This window comes from Chenopodium quinoa, unplaced genomic scaffold (genome assembly GCF_001683475.1).
Source record: "Chenopodium quinoa cultivar QQ74 unplaced genomic scaffold, ASM168347v1, whole genome shotgun sequence".
NCBI lineage: Eukaryota > Viridiplantae > Streptophyta > Magnoliopsida > Caryophyllales > Amaranthaceae > Chenopodium > Chenopodium quinoa.
In genome coordinates, this window is record NW_018745003.1 from 2868647 (window position 1) to 2886172 (window position 17526).

At 37.0% G+C, this 17526-nt stretch overlaps 2 protein-coding genes and 1 long non-coding RNA gene across 4 annotated transcripts; 2 read left to right on the plus strand and 1 right to left on the minus strand.

Moving 5' to 3' along the window:
* Window positions 1–7771: 7771 nt before the first annotated feature.
* LOC110707643 lies at window positions 7772–8862 on the plus strand. Its single transcript, XR_002508575.1, has 3 exons — window positions 7772–8041; window positions 8131–8203; window positions 8293–8862. It is a non-coding gene; the product is annotated as an uncharacterized LOC110707643 (long non-coding RNA).
* A 2309-nt stretch (window positions 8863–11171) lies between these two features.
* LOC110707893 (zinc finger CCCH domain-containing protein 17-like) lies at window positions 11172–13312 on the plus strand. The gene is made up of 3 exons (XM_021885970.1): window positions 11172–11345; window positions 11896–12006; window positions 12953–13312. The coding sequence occupies exons 1-3, from the start codon at window positions 11274–11276 to the stop codon at window positions 13067–13069; spliced, it is 300 nt and encodes a 99-aa protein (XP_021741662.1). The 5' UTR covers window positions 11172–11273; the 3' UTR covers window positions 13070–13312.
* A 1399-nt stretch (window positions 13313–14711) lies between these two features.
* LOC110707894 lies at window positions 14712–16323 on the minus strand. 2 transcript variants are annotated; one of them, XM_021885971.1, is made up of 2 exons: window positions 16170–16323; window positions 14712–15751 (listed from the first exon to the last, which is right to left on the minus strand). In XM_021885971.1, exon 2 carries the CDS (start codon window positions 15743–15745, stop codon window positions 14891–14893), a length of 855 nt encoding a protein of 284 aa, XP_021741663.1. In that variant the 5' UTR covers window positions 15746–15751; window positions 16170–16323; the 3' UTR covers window positions 14712–14890. The 2 variants fall into 2 exon arrangements, with proteins under 2 accessions (XP_021741663.1, XP_021741664.1); XM_021885972.1 differs by having other exon boundaries at window positions 14712–15760; window positions 16170–16322.
* Window positions 16324–17526: the final 1203 nt, after the last annotated feature.

A 17526-nucleotide genomic window follows, 5' to 3' on the forward strand; every position in this document is an offset into this window, starting at 1 on the left:
GTTATCTTATTTTATTATCTTTTTGCCCAAGTATCTTTTAATTAGGGATTAATATAAAACCTCCCTAATATCAGTATTAGGGTTAAGAGAGATAGAGTGAGAGCCGTTCTTGAGAAATACAAGAATCATCTTTGTAATCTTTGCAGTTTATAGTGAAATCATTCGATCTCGGTGCCCGTGGACGTAGCTATCACATCGATAGTGAACCACGTAAATTCTTGGTGTTGTTCTTATTGTTTGCATTGAATTTCTTTATTGTTTTCTTGTTTGTTTTCGACCTTTGCTTCCGCTGTCGCACAACAATTGGTATCAGAGCTCAGGTTCAATCCTTGGAGAGTTTCTTGAAGATAACAATGGCAGGAGATTCAACAATAAGAATTGAGAAGTTTACCGGGAAAAATAGTTTCGGGCTATGGCAAATTAAGATGAAGGCTCTGTTAAAACAACAGCAGATATGGCGTCCGTTGGCTCCAAAGAGTACTACTTCGGAGTCAGGAGACGGACCGACTGACTCGCAGTTAGAAGTTATGGAAGAGAAGGCACACTCTACCATATTACTTAGTCTTGATGATCAAATCATCACGGAGGTTGCTGATCAGGAAACGGCGGCTGGATTGTGGCTGAAGCTGGAGTCATTGTATATGACTAAGTCGTTGACCAACAAATTATTACTGAAACAGCGGTTGTTTAGCCTCCGGATGCAGTCAGGTACTTCCTTACGGGAACATCTAGAAAAACTTAACTCTATTTTGCTTGATTTACGTAATTTAGATGTTAAAATTGATGATGAGGATGCTGCGTTGATTTTACTTGTATCTCTACCGTCTAGCTTTGAGAATTTTGTAGAGTCTTTTGTTGTTGGTAAGGATTCTATAACCTTAGAAGAAGTGAAGGCAGCACTTCATACTAGGGAACTCAGAATGAAAGCTACGAGTGATAATGGGGATAATGGTAGTGGGTTATTTGTTAAGTCCGGAAAGTCTAAAAAGAATAAGGGGTTTAACAAGGGGAACAATGCTGGGTCGGGTGCTGGAAACGGCAAGGATGGATCTAGTAAAACTACTACTAAAACATGTTATTACTGTAAAGAACCGGGTCACTTTAGGAATAATTGTCCGGTGAGGAAAAACAAGTCCCAGGCTGCTGTAGTTGAAGAGAAACCGAATGAGAGCTATAATTCAGAGGAAGATTTAGCATTAGTCAGTTCTGCTAGGTCTGATGATTTATCTGATAACTGGGTTCTAGATTCGGGGTGTTCGTTCCATATGTGTCCACGTCGAGATTGGTTTGATACATATGAACCTCGCAATGGGGGTATGGTTATAGTCGGTAACAATGCTCCATGTAAGGTCACAGGTATTGGTTCCATGAGGTTGAGGACTGTTGATGGGCGGAGGTTAACTTTGACTAATGTACGGCATGTTCCTGCTTTAGGAAAGAATCTGATTTCATTGGGTACCCTGGATGAATTGGGGTACAATGGTGTGTTTTCAGATGGGGAGTTGTGTATTTTCAGAGGTTCTGAGTTGGTACTTAAGGGTATCAAAAGGAACACCCTCTATGTTTTTGAGGGTGTTACACTGCCTAGTTCTGCGGTTTGCGCATCTGTATCTCACCAGGAGATGACTAAGATTTGGCACATGAGGCTTGGTCATATGGGGGAGAAGGGGATGCAGCTATTGTCCAAGAGGGGTCTTCTATCCGGGGTCAAGGTTGCCAACCTTGAATTTTGTGAGCATTGTGTGTTTGGTAAGAAACACAGGTCAAAGTTCAGCAAGGGTGCTCACATTACTGATGCAGTGCTCGATTACATCCATTCAGATTGCTGGGGTCCATCTAGAGTTGAAGGTATGGGAGGTTACCACTATTTTGTGTCATTTGTTGATGACAAGTCCCGATACACATGGCTTAGGTTGCTTAAGTCAAAGGATGAGGCCTTCAAAGTTTTCAAGCAATGGAAAGCTTTGGTGGAAAATCGACAAGGAAGGAAGATCAAGAAGCTACGAACGGACAATGGGCTAGAGTTTTGCAAAGACGAGTTTAATCAGTTCTGTGCAGATGAGGGTATAGGTCGGCATCATACTGTCAGGAAGACACCACAGCAGAACGGTGTAGCAGAACGGGTTAATCAGACACTGCTAGAGAGAGTCCGATGCATGCTCTCCAATGCAGGGCTTGGGAGGAGGTACTGGAGTGAAGCTGTGTTAACAGCTTGTTATGTCATTAATAGGGGTCCTCATTCTGGAATTGATTCCAAGATTCCGTTTGAGATCTGGAGTGGTAAGTTGCCTAATTTTTCGAATTTGAAGATTTTTGGTTGTGTTGCTTATTATCATGTTATTGAGGGTAAGCTGGATCCACGAGCCAAGAAGGGGTGTTTTGTTGGGTACGGGGATGGTGTGAAGGGGTTTAGAATTTTTTCACCTTCGGAGGGTCGGGTCATTCTTAGTAGGGATGTTACTTTCGATGAAAACACCATGTATTCAATTAAAAATGCAGAGATTTCAGATTTGAGAAGGGAAGGAGACAATTTATTACAGACAGATGGGGTACTTGAGGTACATCAGTCTACCATTGCTGATTTACCTCGGGTACAATATATTGATGATGATGCTGATGTTCCAGTGCCGGGTACTCCTGAACCTGAGATTACTCCTACTCATTCTAACTCTGGGGATGAGGTGGAGCAATCTAATCAGGGGTCATCTAGTCAACCTGACACCATTCTTGAGATGCCTAAACGAGTTATCAAGAAGCCTGTTAGATTGATTGAAGAGATGGAGGGAAGAAATTGCTGTGTTGATGCGATGACAGGTTATGCATTGAGTGTAGCTGATGATGTAGAGTCATTTGAACCTGCCACATATAAACAAGCAATTAGTTGTAGTGAGTCTGCGCAATGGCTTGCCGCAATGGGTGAAGAGATGCAGTCCCTTTACAAGAACAGAGTGTGGGAACTGGTAAAGGTACCGGAAGGGAGGAAGCTTGTGGGTTGTAAATGGATTTACAAGAAGAAAGAAGGGTTGTCGGAAACTGAGCAAATACGTTTTAAGGCTAGGCTAGTTGCTAAGGGGTTCAGTCAGGTAGAAGGGGTTGACTTTGTTGAGATATTCTCACCTGTGGTTCGACATACTTCTATCCGTGTGTTATTGTCAATTGTAGCACATTTTGATCTTGAGCTGGAGCAGTTGGATGTTAAAACGGCCTTCCTTCATGGCGATTTGGAGGAGGAGATTCTGATGAAGCAGCCCGAAGGATTCGAAGCTCCTGGAAAGGAACACTATGCCTGCAGATTGCTAAAGTCATTGTATGGACTTAAGCAATCCCCCCGACAGTGGTACAAAAGGTTTGATTCTTTTATGGTTTCACAAGGTTTTGACAGGAATTCATATGATTGCTGTGTGTATCATAGTAAGCTGGATAATGGTTCCATGATTTATCTTTTGTTATATGTTGATGACATGTTGGTTGCCACAAAGAATAAATCTGATATTGCTAGATTAAAGGAGATGCTTAACTCGGAGTTTGACATGAAAGACTTGGGTGCAGCTAGGAAGATTTTGGGTATGGAGATCTACAGGGATCGGGCTAGAGGTAAGCTTTTCTTGACTCAGAAAAGCTACATTGAAAAGATTTTGTCTCGTTTTGGGATGGAAAAATCGAAGCCTATAAGTACGCCAACTACTGTTAGTTGTAAGTTGTCTTTGTCTATGTCACCTCAATCAGAGGAGGAGTTGTCTTATATGTCTAGAGTTCCATATGCAAACGCGGTTGGTTGTTTGATGTATGCTATGGTCTGTACTAGGCCGGATATTGCGCATGCTGTTAGTGTTGTAAGCAGGTTTATGGCTCGACCTGGGAGGGAACACTGGCAAGGGGTGAAAAGGATTTTTCGCTACCTGAGAGGGACAGCTGATATTGGTCTTGTGTACGGGAATGGTAAGGAATGCTTGGTCACTGGGTACAGTGATTCTGATTATGCAGCTGATGTGGATACCAGGAGGTCTGTGACTGGTTATGTGTTCACTTTGGGTGGTTCTGTGGTTAGTTGGAAGTCTACATTGCAGTCATCAGTTACGTTGTCAACTACTGAAGCTGAGTATATGGCTTTAACTTCTGCAGCTAAGGAGTCTATTTGGCTCAAAGGCCTAGTAGGTGAACTGGGTATTGCACAGGATTTTGCTACAGTGTATTGTGATAGTCTAAGTGCGATTTGCTTAGCTAAAGATCAAGTACACCATGATCGGACGAAGCACATTGATGTCAGGTATCATTTCTTGCGTACTGACAAGAGGATTAAGGTGAAGAAGATTGGGACTGCTGACAACCCGGCTGATTTCTTCACTAAGCCTGTTCCGTTTAGCAAGTTTAAACATTGCTTAGACTTGCTAAATATTGATTACTACGTGATGTAGTAGGCCCTGAGGGGCGAAGTTGGGGAGCTCCTGGTGTAGGTGTGTTGGCATTAAGGTGGAGCTTGCCCGGGGCTTGTGATGCAGGTGGAGCATTATGAGTTGTTATACTTGGAGACGAGTATGTGATGGGTCTTGGTTGAAGACTTATCGGGATGTATGGCTTATGCATGAGTCCTGCATCGGGTTTGGCTTGAGATGTTTTTTCACTATGTCTTGATGGGGTCGTTTGCTGACTACGAGTTCTCGTCAAGGTGGAGATTGTTGATAAGTATATTAGGTGACTCGTACTTCGTAGCTTTGTCCGCCCGATCGGGCGGACATTGCCCGGTCTGACCGGGCGGAAGAAGAAGAGGTGCCTGGCAAATTCGTTGAAGAAGCTGCTCTCGCGCCCGACCGGGCGAGCCTTCGCCCGACCGGGCGAGCCTTCGCCCGATCGGGCAGACCTTGCCCGGTCTGACCGGGCGGTGGGGGTTGGATACGTTGAAGCATTCGTATGGAGTCTTCTTCTCGCGCCCGATCGGGCAGACCTTGCCCGGTCTGACCGGGCGGAGAAGGAAAAATACGGAACGCGGATTTTGCAGTTTTAGGTTATCTTATTTTATTATCTTTTTGCCCAAGTATCTTTTAATTAGGGATTAATATAAAACCTCCCTAATATCAGTATTAGGGTTAAGAGAGATAGAGTGAGAGCCGTTCTTGAGAAATACAAGAATCATCTTTGTAATCTTTGCAGTTTATAGTGAAATCATTCGATCTCGGTGCCCGTGGACGTAGCTATCACATCGATAGTGAACCACGTAAATTCTTGGTGTTGTTCTTATTGTTTGCATTGAATTTCTTTATTGTTTTCTTGTTTGTTTTCGACCTTTGCTTCCGCTGTCGCACAACACTTCTTCTCTCTAATAACATAATTAAAGATACATCTTACTCATATAATAACTTACAATGTAACATTTCCTTCTTAGATTGTCTTTAATACTTTAAAATCTATTGACATGCACAAACTACGCAAACATAATTACCGTGTAATAGAACCACCAAATATATTACTTACTTATAATAATCACCGCAATTGGGGTACCGCAAGCGAAGCACGCGGGACCACAACTAGTTATATTAAAATAAACTTAACTAAACTAACATACATTATATAAAACTAAACTAAATTAAACTACACTATATTAAAATAAACTAAACTAAACTAACATACATTATATTAGGGTTTGTAATGTGACTAACCTTTAGATCTACACTTCTTTTTGACAATTAAACTAACTAATTGTAATCCTACAAAATAATTAAAAATAAAAAATAAGTAAGGGTTTATTATTATACCAAAATAAAATTGAATTGAAAAATTGGGGAAAAAGAACTCACCATGGGTGGAGGACAACTAGGCGATGGCTGCACGACAAGCTTGGTGGAGGTTGCGTTTGTGGTGGCTGCAAAATAAGGGTGGTGGAGGAAATTAATTCATTAAAAAAAATTAAACTAATAACAACAACACTAACCTCACGGCGGCGGCAGGGGCGGCAGAAGGTGGATCTAGTCGCAACAATGATGGAGGAACAAGGGTGGCTTTAGAAGAAGGTATGGTGGTTAGGTTTAACCAAAACAAAAAAAGAAACTGCAGCACTACTTAGCGAGCGGCGGCCTGGGAGTCACAAGGGGACGGCGGTCAAAGGCCGGTGGTTGCGGTGAAAGGCCGGAGGTGGTTGCGGCAGATTTCTGGTGGATGTTGGGTCTCTTTCTCTTCCTCTTTCTCCCTTTCTTTTGTTCTCTCTCTTTCCTTTTTTCTCTTTCTATTTCATGAAATACGAAGAACTTAAGCATCCTGGGTATCTTTTTTATTGGTTCCGACGGAATTTTTTTCTGTCGGAATTTAATGCTACTCCGTAGGAAAAAAAACTCTGAGGGAATATTTCATCGGAAACATTAAATTACGACAAAAAAAAAATTCGTCATAATATTTCCGAGGGATTTTCCGTTGTAACATACCTTTTCCGACGGAATTTTCTGACAGATCCAAATTCCGTCAAAAAATTCGAATTTTTCGACGGAATCTAGTAGTGTCTGACAGAATTTCCAACGGAATTTTTTCGTCATAAGAGATTTTTCGGCCCCGAAAAAGTACGTTTAGGGGGAGGGGGAGGCTGGCGCGCTGGTGAGAGATGGACTGGGCATCGGCATGGGTGGGGGCGGAGAGTGGTGGTTGGTTGGCGGGGGAGGGGGTGGCTTTTTTTTGTTTTAAAAAAATTACTTCTTTTTATGGAAATTTTTTAAATTACCACCCAAAAATGACACCATTTTCAAAATAACCTCTCATTTAATTTTTTATTTAATTTTACCACCCCTTATATTAAAAAATTAATCGGATTATCACCTTTTTCAAAATTCCGGTGTATTTCTCTTTTGTGTGCCCCACCTACCTTATTTCCCTCCTTATATTTGTTCATTTATCTCGACTTCACTCATCTCCCATCCCCACAAAATTCAATTCCACAAAACATCGTGGCCATCAATTTCATCTCATTAGCTTCAATTTACGTCTCAAAGGTCGACTATCCCAACGATTTGTCTCTTACAATTAATTCCCTTAAGAACTCTGCTAATGACGCCTCATCTCATCGAATTGCTGTTCTTCTTGAAGTTGATGGGTAATTTCAAAAAACCCCCAATTAAATTGTGTCAAGAACCCTACTTTTAGAAAAACCCCAATTAATTTGTGTCAGGAACCCTAAATTTAGAAAAACCCCAATTAATTTGTGTGAGGAACCCTAATTCCAGAAAACGCCCAAAATTATTTGCCAAAATACAAAAAGAATTGAGCTTACCTAAATGGGACTTAAGTGACTGCACTTGGTTGGGTAAAATTTTTCAAATTAAAGCTTGCAAAAATTGGGAGAATTTGAGGTAAATGATTTAATTTGTGGAGGGGTGTGAGAAGTTTAATACAACAAAATCTGAGGGAAAAAACGAAAATATGGGTCAAATTAGCCGATAATCGAGGCCAAAAAAGTGACCGGAAAGAAAGAAAAGGTAGTGATTTAAATATGTTTTTAATTTAAGGGGTGGTAAAATAAAATAAAAAATTTAATAGGTGGTTGTTTCAAAAAAAGTGTATTTTACGGGTGGTAATTTAAAAAATTTCCTCTTTTTATTTAAAGTAAAAAAATAATAAATAAATTAATTAATTATAGTTAGATATTTAACTACAATTAAACATTAATGTCATGGTTGGCTTAATATCAAAAATTCAAGTTTATTAATATAATAAGAATTTTCGCAATTTACCACTAAGAAAATTAAAAACTACGATATTACCAAAGAGAATTTTCCAAAAAAAATTCATATTGTTAGCTTTATAAAAAAAAAAAAAAAAAAAACACATATACGTACAAGGTACAACGTACTGACGTAGTAGGTACTTAGGTAGAACAAATTAAGAGTACCATTTTCTCACATCCTAAGGCCATAATTATTTTATAATCAGAACCGAAATTAATTACCCATCATTTAGACATTATAAGATATGATCGATCAAATGCACATCATTTAGACAAAAGATAGATTACTTTTGTTTGTTCCAAGTTTTTTTTTTATCCGTGAAAAAGTTAACTGTTCTGGTATTAGATTCTTCAAATTGCCAATTTTGTGTTTTTGATTTCTGGGTTGAGCTATTCTGATGTGCTTTCTTGTTATTTTACCCTTTCAGGAAGATGCTGAGATCAATTTTGTTGAAGGATACTGCTCGATTGAACTCCAGGCTTTCTGGATTTAACCAATTGGTAAGTTATCTTGCAAAGTTGCAATGTGCTTTCAGTATATCTATATCATTGTCCTAAGTCCTAACATATTGTATGATTGAATAAAACAGAGAGGATTGCACAGCAGAAACAAGAACAGACGGGTCGACGGTTTCAGGTGTATACTCGGCGTCCAAGAACCTTGGGGCAGCAACAACAACAGCAACAGCACACTGATCAGCAAGAAGACACAAACAGCAGCAACTACTCAGGCAGCAGGGATGCAAGGCAGTAAACAACAAACATGCTAGAAGGGAGACTAGTTTTGGGAAGAGACTATTTTGAGCAAGGCAACAAGGCAAAGCAGATGTTTCACTGTTTGGGAAATAAGACTTTAGACTCTTATTTCCTTACTTTTGTATTATCTATTTTTAGCACTTGAGGAAATCAAAATTGTAATATAATGAAAGGCTTATAGCCGTTAGCTATTACAACTTGAATTGCTTTTTGTTAGCCTGTCTTCCTTGGTTCTTCTCCTGTAAATGCTACATGATGGGCTGGGTTGTTTATTGTTTTTAGAATTTTTCTGCCATCGTTAGTAAATGCAGCATAAAGTTTGATAAGACCTCTTATTATGGTAATACAGGTCACACTGTTCCAGAGTCCATAACTAAGTTCAACTTGAAGAAACGAAAGGCTGGGATGTAAGCACCATTGTTCCAACATTATATGGTTAAATAAATAGTCTCTCTTCTTACCCCTTATTTCTAATATTCTGATCACCTCTTCTACTAGTATAACATTATATGGTTAAATAACTTGAATTCCAACAGACCAACAATATGTATAATTGTCAAAACCGAATGGACTGAACTGAGCTTCTAGTCTGATAGGCATCAACCTCAGCTGCAATTTGTTCGCGCCTTCTCTGTAAACATGTTGCCAGCTCCAAGGCCTCCAATCGCCTCCAACTATGTAATCCCCATTCCAGTAAATCAGGGTAATTGCAGTGATCCTCACCATTAACGTCAATCCTTTGTTGCAATCATCAGGAGATATTTTAATAGAATTATAGCCAGCAGAAGTCTTGCTTTTACGAAATACCTCCTAAGTTCGACAGCATAAAATTCATTTCTTCTTACTGTATCATTTGTTGGGATTCTGGTGTTTTCTTCCTATCGCAAAAATTACCATTTTTATTCAGATTACGTGGTCATAATTCCTTTATAATTGGATATATAATTTATATAGCTAATTCCTTAAAACTGAGACAACCAAAAAGTTGGGCATATCATTCAAGGGCATAGATTATAGACTACCAAACATCCCAAACATTGGCTCTGTTAGAGGGATTGGATGTACACTACCCAGAATGTTTTATAAACACGCACTCGGATTTCATACTATTCCTAGAAAAATAAGCAGCCAACAGACAATTAGATGATCTAACAAAGATTTCATATATCTCAAAATATTGTTCCAAGCCAATGAGCAACAGTCAAAAACATAGATATACCAACCACCCGTACCTGAGTAATACCATATTCAGGAGAGTTGCAAGGATCAGCAGCATATTCACTATTCAGCAACTTCAAGATCGCAAGGCCTTTACTCGTTACGGACACTTCGACTTCTCTTAATCTTAGCTTCAATTAGATCATCGGTTTTTTTACGAGCTTTTTCATAGCTTGTATTCAAAAACATTCCGAACTCACTAGCCTCCTCTACAACCTTTTGCACTTCATTTTCATCAGGTCTGGGTGTTAATATCTCATTGTTTAATACCATGTACTCATGAATCACCTTTTGCCCATTTGACCTCCAGTTTCTAATTCTACTCTTCCATATTTCTCCATAATTATCAACACTTCGATGCTCCCTCATAATTTCACTGATATCAGTTGATATCACTCTATCTCTCACACTCTCACTAATAAAAACACATAAAGAAGCCAAAGGCCTTTTGAAACTATCGAAATCGTCAGATGAATCTAACGTTTGGACGGCATTCAACATCTTGCTAACCCCCATACCAACCTTTTCCAAACTCCCTAAATGAGCATAAGAGTCTTTGTAATTCAATAGAACTACATTAGGGATGATGTTCATATAATCCTCCATAATGGTAACAGGTTGAAATGTTAACATATACCATTTTTTTGAAGCATCCCTTTTTTTCCGAAATGCAAAAATATATATATCATACATTCTTACTAAAACGAACACCGCGAAACCATAAAATTGCAGTTCAACCTCAATGAAGTTATGTGCAAATGCAGAATCAGATAACTCTCTAGTAATGTGAACATCTAAATAACTCCTCTCTTCCCCAAGACTCCTCCTTAAATCAGTAATAAAAGTATCATAATCTGTGTTTTCTACATTATAAATAATTCGACCTAAAATATACTTATTTTCAAATTCTGCTTCCATGACAAAAGAAAAAGGATGGTGGTGGTGGTTTCGTGTGGGTGGTAGTGGCAAGGGATGTGAGCTTGGATAATTGTTATTTGCTTAATTATCTTCTGTTTTTCTGTTATGAGCTGGAGGGTTTGTTAGTCTTTTGCTTAAGTGAATATTTTCTGTTATTTGGGGGGAATGAATGTGTGGGGAAATCTCTAGAAGGTTAGCAAAAGCAGCTCCAGTTGCATTTTCCAATGCATTTAAGGGCTCTCAAAACTCCACTCCTTATACTCTCGTACCCCTTTTGGAGTGATTGCCGCTTCAATTACTGGAGGAATCTCACTTTATTACCTCACTTCTTCCCCAAATTTGGTATATTTATGGCTTAATTATATATGGGATTTCCATCGATTGCTCATTTTATAATACAATGCCCTTTAATTTTGTTGATTGTTTGGTATATTTATTGACTGAGGGGGGTTATTAATCCCTGTTATTTGGTTTTGACTGTCGAAATGGATTAATGGGTCAATATATATTTTTGGTAGTGACATAAATATTTGTCGTTATCTAACACGCCTGCTTCAATCAGGTTATTTGTCCACTGAAAATATTCATATTATTTGTCAGTATTCTCACTCCTCACTAGCCACGCCAAAATAGCTTCATCGAAGAGAGAGAAAATCAAGAAAAGCTTGAATCTGCAACAATGGAGGACGAATTGTTGAAGCGTAACACTGACTGTGTCTATTTCTTGGCCTCTCCTTTCACATGCAAGAAGGTTCATTTTTTTTTCTTCATATTTTTCCATAATTTTTTGAATCTTATTTCCGTATTTTCCTTTCATTAAATTATGATTTTATTTGTCCTTTGTGTTTCTCTGATTGTGTGGTTTTGATTTTTGAATTTCCCATGAAATTTATTTGTACTTGATTATTCTGTAATTTTTGAATTTTTGTTGTGTTCTGTTGGGTTAGGGTTTCGGTTTTGATTCATAAAAATCAAGATTTTTGTGCTTTTGATCGTACATTTTCTTTCAGTAAACGAATTAGTTGAATTTAGGGTATAATATTGTTGTTGGTGGATGTAATTGTTGTTTTTATTGTTAAATTTTGTTCTGACTGCTAGTTTTTGTTATTCATAATGTTTAATTTTGCAGATTTTCGGTGTTCTTTAGGATTAGGGTTTTGGTTAATTTCATTTGACTGAATAGGAATTGCTTGCCGTTGCTAGAGATTATGGGCCTTATGGCTGTTGTCAGATGTAAATTGCTGTTTTACTGTTTGATTTATTGAGGATTGAGAAAGTTTTGCATGCATTTACATGAACAGGGTGTAGAGTGTGAGTATCGGCATAGTGAAATGGCGAGGTTGAACCCACGGGATTGCTGGTATTGGATGTCTGGAAATTGCCTAAATCCGACTTGTGCATTTCGCCATCCGGTGAGTTTTGCATAATATTGTTTTCAATTTGTTGAATTTTTGATGTCTTGAGTGATTATAATGAACGTCAAATGGTATAGTGAGCTGAGTAAATTGTTAATATACTTTTTTTTTTTGAACTAGTAGTACTTTATATGTGGCAGAGGTGCTTGCAAATTTCAATATATACTCTAGATTGCAGGGATTGATCTGGAATTTGCATATACCGTATACTCATCTCGACATGTTTGCCTTGTTAGAATATACCTTATGGTATAATTAGACTTTTTGTGGATCAAGTTGTGTCCAAATGCTTAATTGTGCTTCTCAAACAGTTTAGTGAAGGAAGAATCTTTTTTTATGTAATTTTTGATAAGGAAAGATACATATAGGTCAGGGCAGTCTTCTCTCAAGAATAATGCAAATATAGAAGTTGCGGTCATTATAGACGTGAAGGCACTATACACTATAGTATAAGTCATAATGCATGTGATAATTTTTTATTTTTTTTTTCCATTCTTGGCCTAAAAAGGATGTGCACTGGCTTTTAGCAGGAGAAAATTATGTCTACCTACTTTGGATAGTTTTTCTCTTTAAAGTTGCTTTAGTCTTGAAATTGCTTACTGGGGATGAAATAAGTCATACATGACTAGATCTTTGTTTGAACTATAGAAATGGTGGCATATAACCCTTAATGTAACAAACTAGGTAAAAGATGATTCTACATTTTAAAGGAAGGCATTTTTCAGTAGAAAATTATAATTTTTTTTACTGTTTTGTTAGACCATCTGATATTGGATGGAACTATGGAAGTTATGCCCTTTGTTTGTTGTGGCAAATTTAACAGTGTCAGATTGTTACAAAAAGTCACCTAATTTTCCCTTTTGACAAATTTATAAGTTGTCTCAAGAGTGCCCAACTCTTACCTTTTGCTTGAATCCTTCCTGTTCAAAACTGTTACAAAAAGAAATATGATGGGATTGAGGTTTCAGCAACCTATGATATTTCGCCTCCTCAAATAGATTGGAAGACGATGAAGCCGTCGGAGTTTCAAATTATTGGTAACAAGAGATACTTGGTGTAGAGCAGCACGAGTCAGGAGAGGGTACGTTGTGTCTGTCTTCACAGTACCAAAATTGTATTTTGAAGATGTGGTTCATCCTGTTTTAACTTAAGCTATCTAATTACGTTTGTGTTTGTTAATTTTAAAAATAAGCACTTTGATGCTCAGTTTATTGTTCCTGTTTGTGATATAAGTATTGGTTGTGTTGTATTATAAATTTATGACGGTGAATCTATATTAAGTACTTGTTTTCTAGACCTCTCACCCTTTTTCATTATGATTTTACCAGTCTATTAAGATTTCATTTAATATACTACATCTAGTTATGCTTTTGATGTATATATTTAACAGTAAGCTGTTAGGTACCGTTGGTAGTTTTTTGCAATGTAATGGTTTATAACTATTTGTTGTTAAAGCCACATCATGGTTCATTGCTACTGCTAGTATGCTTGCTGCTCCTGGTTATAATGGTTGTTCATCCTTCTTTCTTATGCTCCTGATGTACTCTAATTGTGTTCTTTTCATTTTATTTATGGATGAAAATTGTGAAATCACTGGCTATATAATGAATAAAAAAATATTTAAGGATATATATATATAAACAACTTTAGCTGAAAAAAGTTAAGTCATTAACGACACGACACCGGTTCTGAAACCGGTACCTAATAGTTGCAAAGGCACTAATTCAAATCGGTGCCTTTGTACAATGACACACTGTAAAAGGAATTAAGACATAAACAATGTACTTATTTTCCTTCTATCTCAATCATTGCTATTCTCATGGGATTGAATCTTATTAACTCCCCTAATAACGTACAAAGAACGAAAATGTGGGATCGTATCCGTATATCAACCTTATCTTCTTTTAATGGAAGGAAGTTAAAGGGTTGTGTAAACGTGTAGGAGGCGAAAGTATGATGTTAAGCCAGTTGATTCATTATTGGCATCGAGTTACCTCCATGAAAAAGACATTGATTTCGAGCCAGTGGTTGTCAATCCGAAAGCTAAAATACCATCAGCAATATTGGATGTTATGGAGATGACTTAGGCCTGTTGTGTATGAATTTGTAGTGGTTGGCTTGTGTGTACTTTCATATGGGAGTATTGCGTACTCGTTGGCAAAAATCTTGTCGCAAAACAAATGCTTCCTCGTAAAAGAACCTTTCAGAGATATAACGCTCTTCTCTTTATAGAAGCACGAGTGTAAATAAAAAAAAAAATGAGACATCCATATCAATATTCACAAATTCTTCAAAAATGCAGATGTACATTAATTTATTGTAAAACGGGTTAAAGTTGTGTTAAAAGTACTTAAAGTTACCCTTTGTATTGCTAAAGTTATTATTATTTCTATTAATAAATTTTATCTTACAAAAAACTTTTAATGTATTTAATTAATCATATTAATCTTTATATTATGTAATCACGTATCTATAAGAAATTACACATTAAAATAGCGACAAATTAAAAGTTACCCTTTAAATGGTTAAAGTTACTATAAAAATAGTTAAAGTTACGCTCAAACCGACCATTTTACAATAAAATTAATGTACATCCGTTGTACACAAGACTTATTAATCAATATTTTAATTAAATGATGATAATGACAGTTTAGGGATTAGAGGGTGAAAATCGAATTAGGAATTTGTGATTGAGAATTCAATAAAAGATAATCCCTTATAATGGGAATTAATTTAGAATAATTAATATCAAAGTTATAATAATAGTACAAAGTACTTAAAACATGGGAATTAAACCATCCCAATCTCAATCCCAATTACCAAGTGACAACCAATACAAACATAACACAAAGGTAGGGAGTTAATTCTAAGAACCGTGTCTCTAACTTCTTCTGATTAGTAATTTAAGCATCAATTTGACAAGCATGTCATCCCCTTCCTTGTCAGAAACGATCATCTCAAAACCTAATGGATACTTTGGAATGTCTTTATTGAATCGAATAAGTTCGACCTTGCCCTTATCAGAATAAACCAAGTCGAATTTCATGATTGAGGAGTAACCATACGGTACAACCAGATGCGATCTTAGAAGAGGAATGTTGTAACAAGAACCCGTATGATCCAATATCAATGGCACAGGGTTTGTCGCGTTAAATAGCACAATATCAAGACAATCGTCCTCTAAGTCTTGGGTTGCAAGAGAACGAGTCCGAGAATCAAACGGCCTTCCATACTGAAAAACAATGGTTCCGCGAACCCAACTGTCATCTTCAGAGTTAGCAGAATGTTTCATTAGAATAGCATCCTTTATAGCATAAAAACCTGCTGCTTGGTTAAAAGTGTAATATATGGTTGCACAACCCATACTACCAAAGATACGATCAACACCCAACTTTTTAAAATTGCCATTTTTCCCTGTAGTAAATTTTGCAACAACTTTGCCCTCAATTGTATTACCATCTCTATCTTTGAGATCAAAAGTGAGAGTGAAAATTGATCTAGCACGGAGTGACCGATTAAAAGCTAGAGGCAAGGAACCAGTTATAAGACTGGCATCATCAAATTGTCGATTGAAGATGCAAAAAGTACCATCTTCATCTTCAACAAAAATGTTACCATAAACATCAAACTTGTCAACTGCATCATGCTTTATTCTCACCGAAAACAAATCACCAAATGGACTTTTCTCAACTCCCGAGAAACCAACTCCATCTTCTACAAACTTACCATTATCCATCTCAACCTGTTATCACTAATATCATATCAATCAATATAATGCTGAATTATCACTAATATCATATCAATCAATATAATCCACCCAAAAAAATAAAAAAAAACTCACAAGAGAAACAATACAGAAAAGAACACAAATTTAGGTGATTTCATAGTTTCAATTAAAACACCTTCACCAAAAAAAAAAAGTTTCAATTATATTATACCTCAAAAATCACATGATTTAAGGGAAGAAAGGTACAATTGATTCAATTATTGAATTAGGGTCATAATTTTCTTTTCTAACAACATAATCGCGGGTTATATTAGAATTAGAATCAATAGTTCAAATTGTCGAACCCTAAACTTACTAAACTGACAATTAAATCAATAAAAAAACCTAGATTGTGAAATTGACATGATGATTACAAAAAGAAACAACAAATTACCTCGTAAGTTGCTTCGATGGAGAACGTTGAGTGCGCGCTTCAATGGAGAACGTTGAGAGAGGAGGAGGTGGAAGGGCCGTAGAGGGCTACGTTCGTCCGTTTTTTTTCGTCTTATATTGACAATTAGCGCCCATTAAAAAACCTAACCCGCCCTAGCTATAAATGGCTCGGATCCTCCAATAAATAGATGAGGTGAGTCTTTTGGAATTTTTGGGTAATTATTACTGATACCTCCATCTTTTGGCTTTTATCTTTGATACTCATCATTAAATTTTTATTATCAGCGGTATCTTCATAATTTTCACCTAATTACTACAGTAAGCACGTCGTTAATAAAATGTTTAATTAGTTAATTTGAAATGTTTTAGTTGGAAAAATGAGGAAAAGACTTCAATGCCCTCCCATTTAATCTCCCTCCAACATTTCCCTCCTAAAATCAATTCCCACCACATTAACCTTATAAATACATGCTCTTCTCTCTCGTTTTTCTTGCTTTCTCTTTCTCTTTCGTTTTTTTTTTTTTGCTTTCTCAATTTTTTTTTAAAGTTAAATCTGCAATGGCTTCCTCTTCTGGCACAAGATCTTTTGCAAGCAACAGAAATTTAAGAGGTGTGTGGGTTAAAACCATTACCTGCAATTGTAATCCTCCAAGATCTGCAGACATTAGTTCTCAAACTCAGCAGCTAATCCTGGAAGGGCCTATTACAAGTGCAGGCTCTGTGATTTGCTCTTGTGACTCACTGATGAACATATTGTAAGGGATGTTGGTGGCAGACCTGGTGACATGTTAGAAGCAGCATATGTTCAACTATTAAGGGCAGAATTCACTGAGTTCATGAAGAAGACAGATGACTTTGCTGATTTTGTTCATATGGTTGTTAAGATTGTTGTTGTTATGTATTTAGTCTTGTTGGTTGTTGTTTTGAAATAGATGTAGTTCAAGAGTGGGTGTGTGAGTTGCAATGAGAACTTAGTTGTGAGATGTAATTTGAATTGATAATAATAAAATTGTTTGCTTTATGTTATACTCCCCTGTTTCATTAATTATTAACACTTAAGGTGCACTAACAAGAACAAAGTAATAAAATTAGGGAAACTAACAAGAATAAAGTAGTAAAATTAGGAACAATAAAAGGCATATATTAACCCAAACATACTGTTTCAGAAGGTTACGTCAAAAGTTAACTTGTACCAAGTTCCCAACAAGTACACTTGTCTCACAAAAAAAACTTAACCAATTGTTTGATCAAACAGCACCAAACTTTGGTTTATATATACATCAAAAAGCATCTGCACATCTCAAAATTACATCCTTGTCTCGGCTATAGGACTGTGACAGGTCTTGTGGCTGACTTGA

Coding starts and splice junctions, on each gene's coding strand:
- LOC110707894 (XM_021885971.1), bottom strand. CDS start 15,745: ATGGATAATGGTAAGTTTGTAGAAGATGGAGTTGGTTTCTCGGGAGTT.
- LOC110707893 (XM_021885970.1), top strand. CDS start 11,274: ATGGAGGACGAATTGTTGAAGCGTAACACTGACTGTGTCTATTTCTTG. Junction 11,346..11,895: donor CTCCTTTCACATGCAAGAAG/GTTCATTTTTTT, acceptor TTACATGAACAG/GGTGTAGAGTGTGAGTATCG. Junction 12,007..12,952: donor CTTGTGCATTTCGCCATCCG/GTGAGTTTTGCA, acceptor TGTTACAAAAAG/AAATATGATGGGATTGAGGT.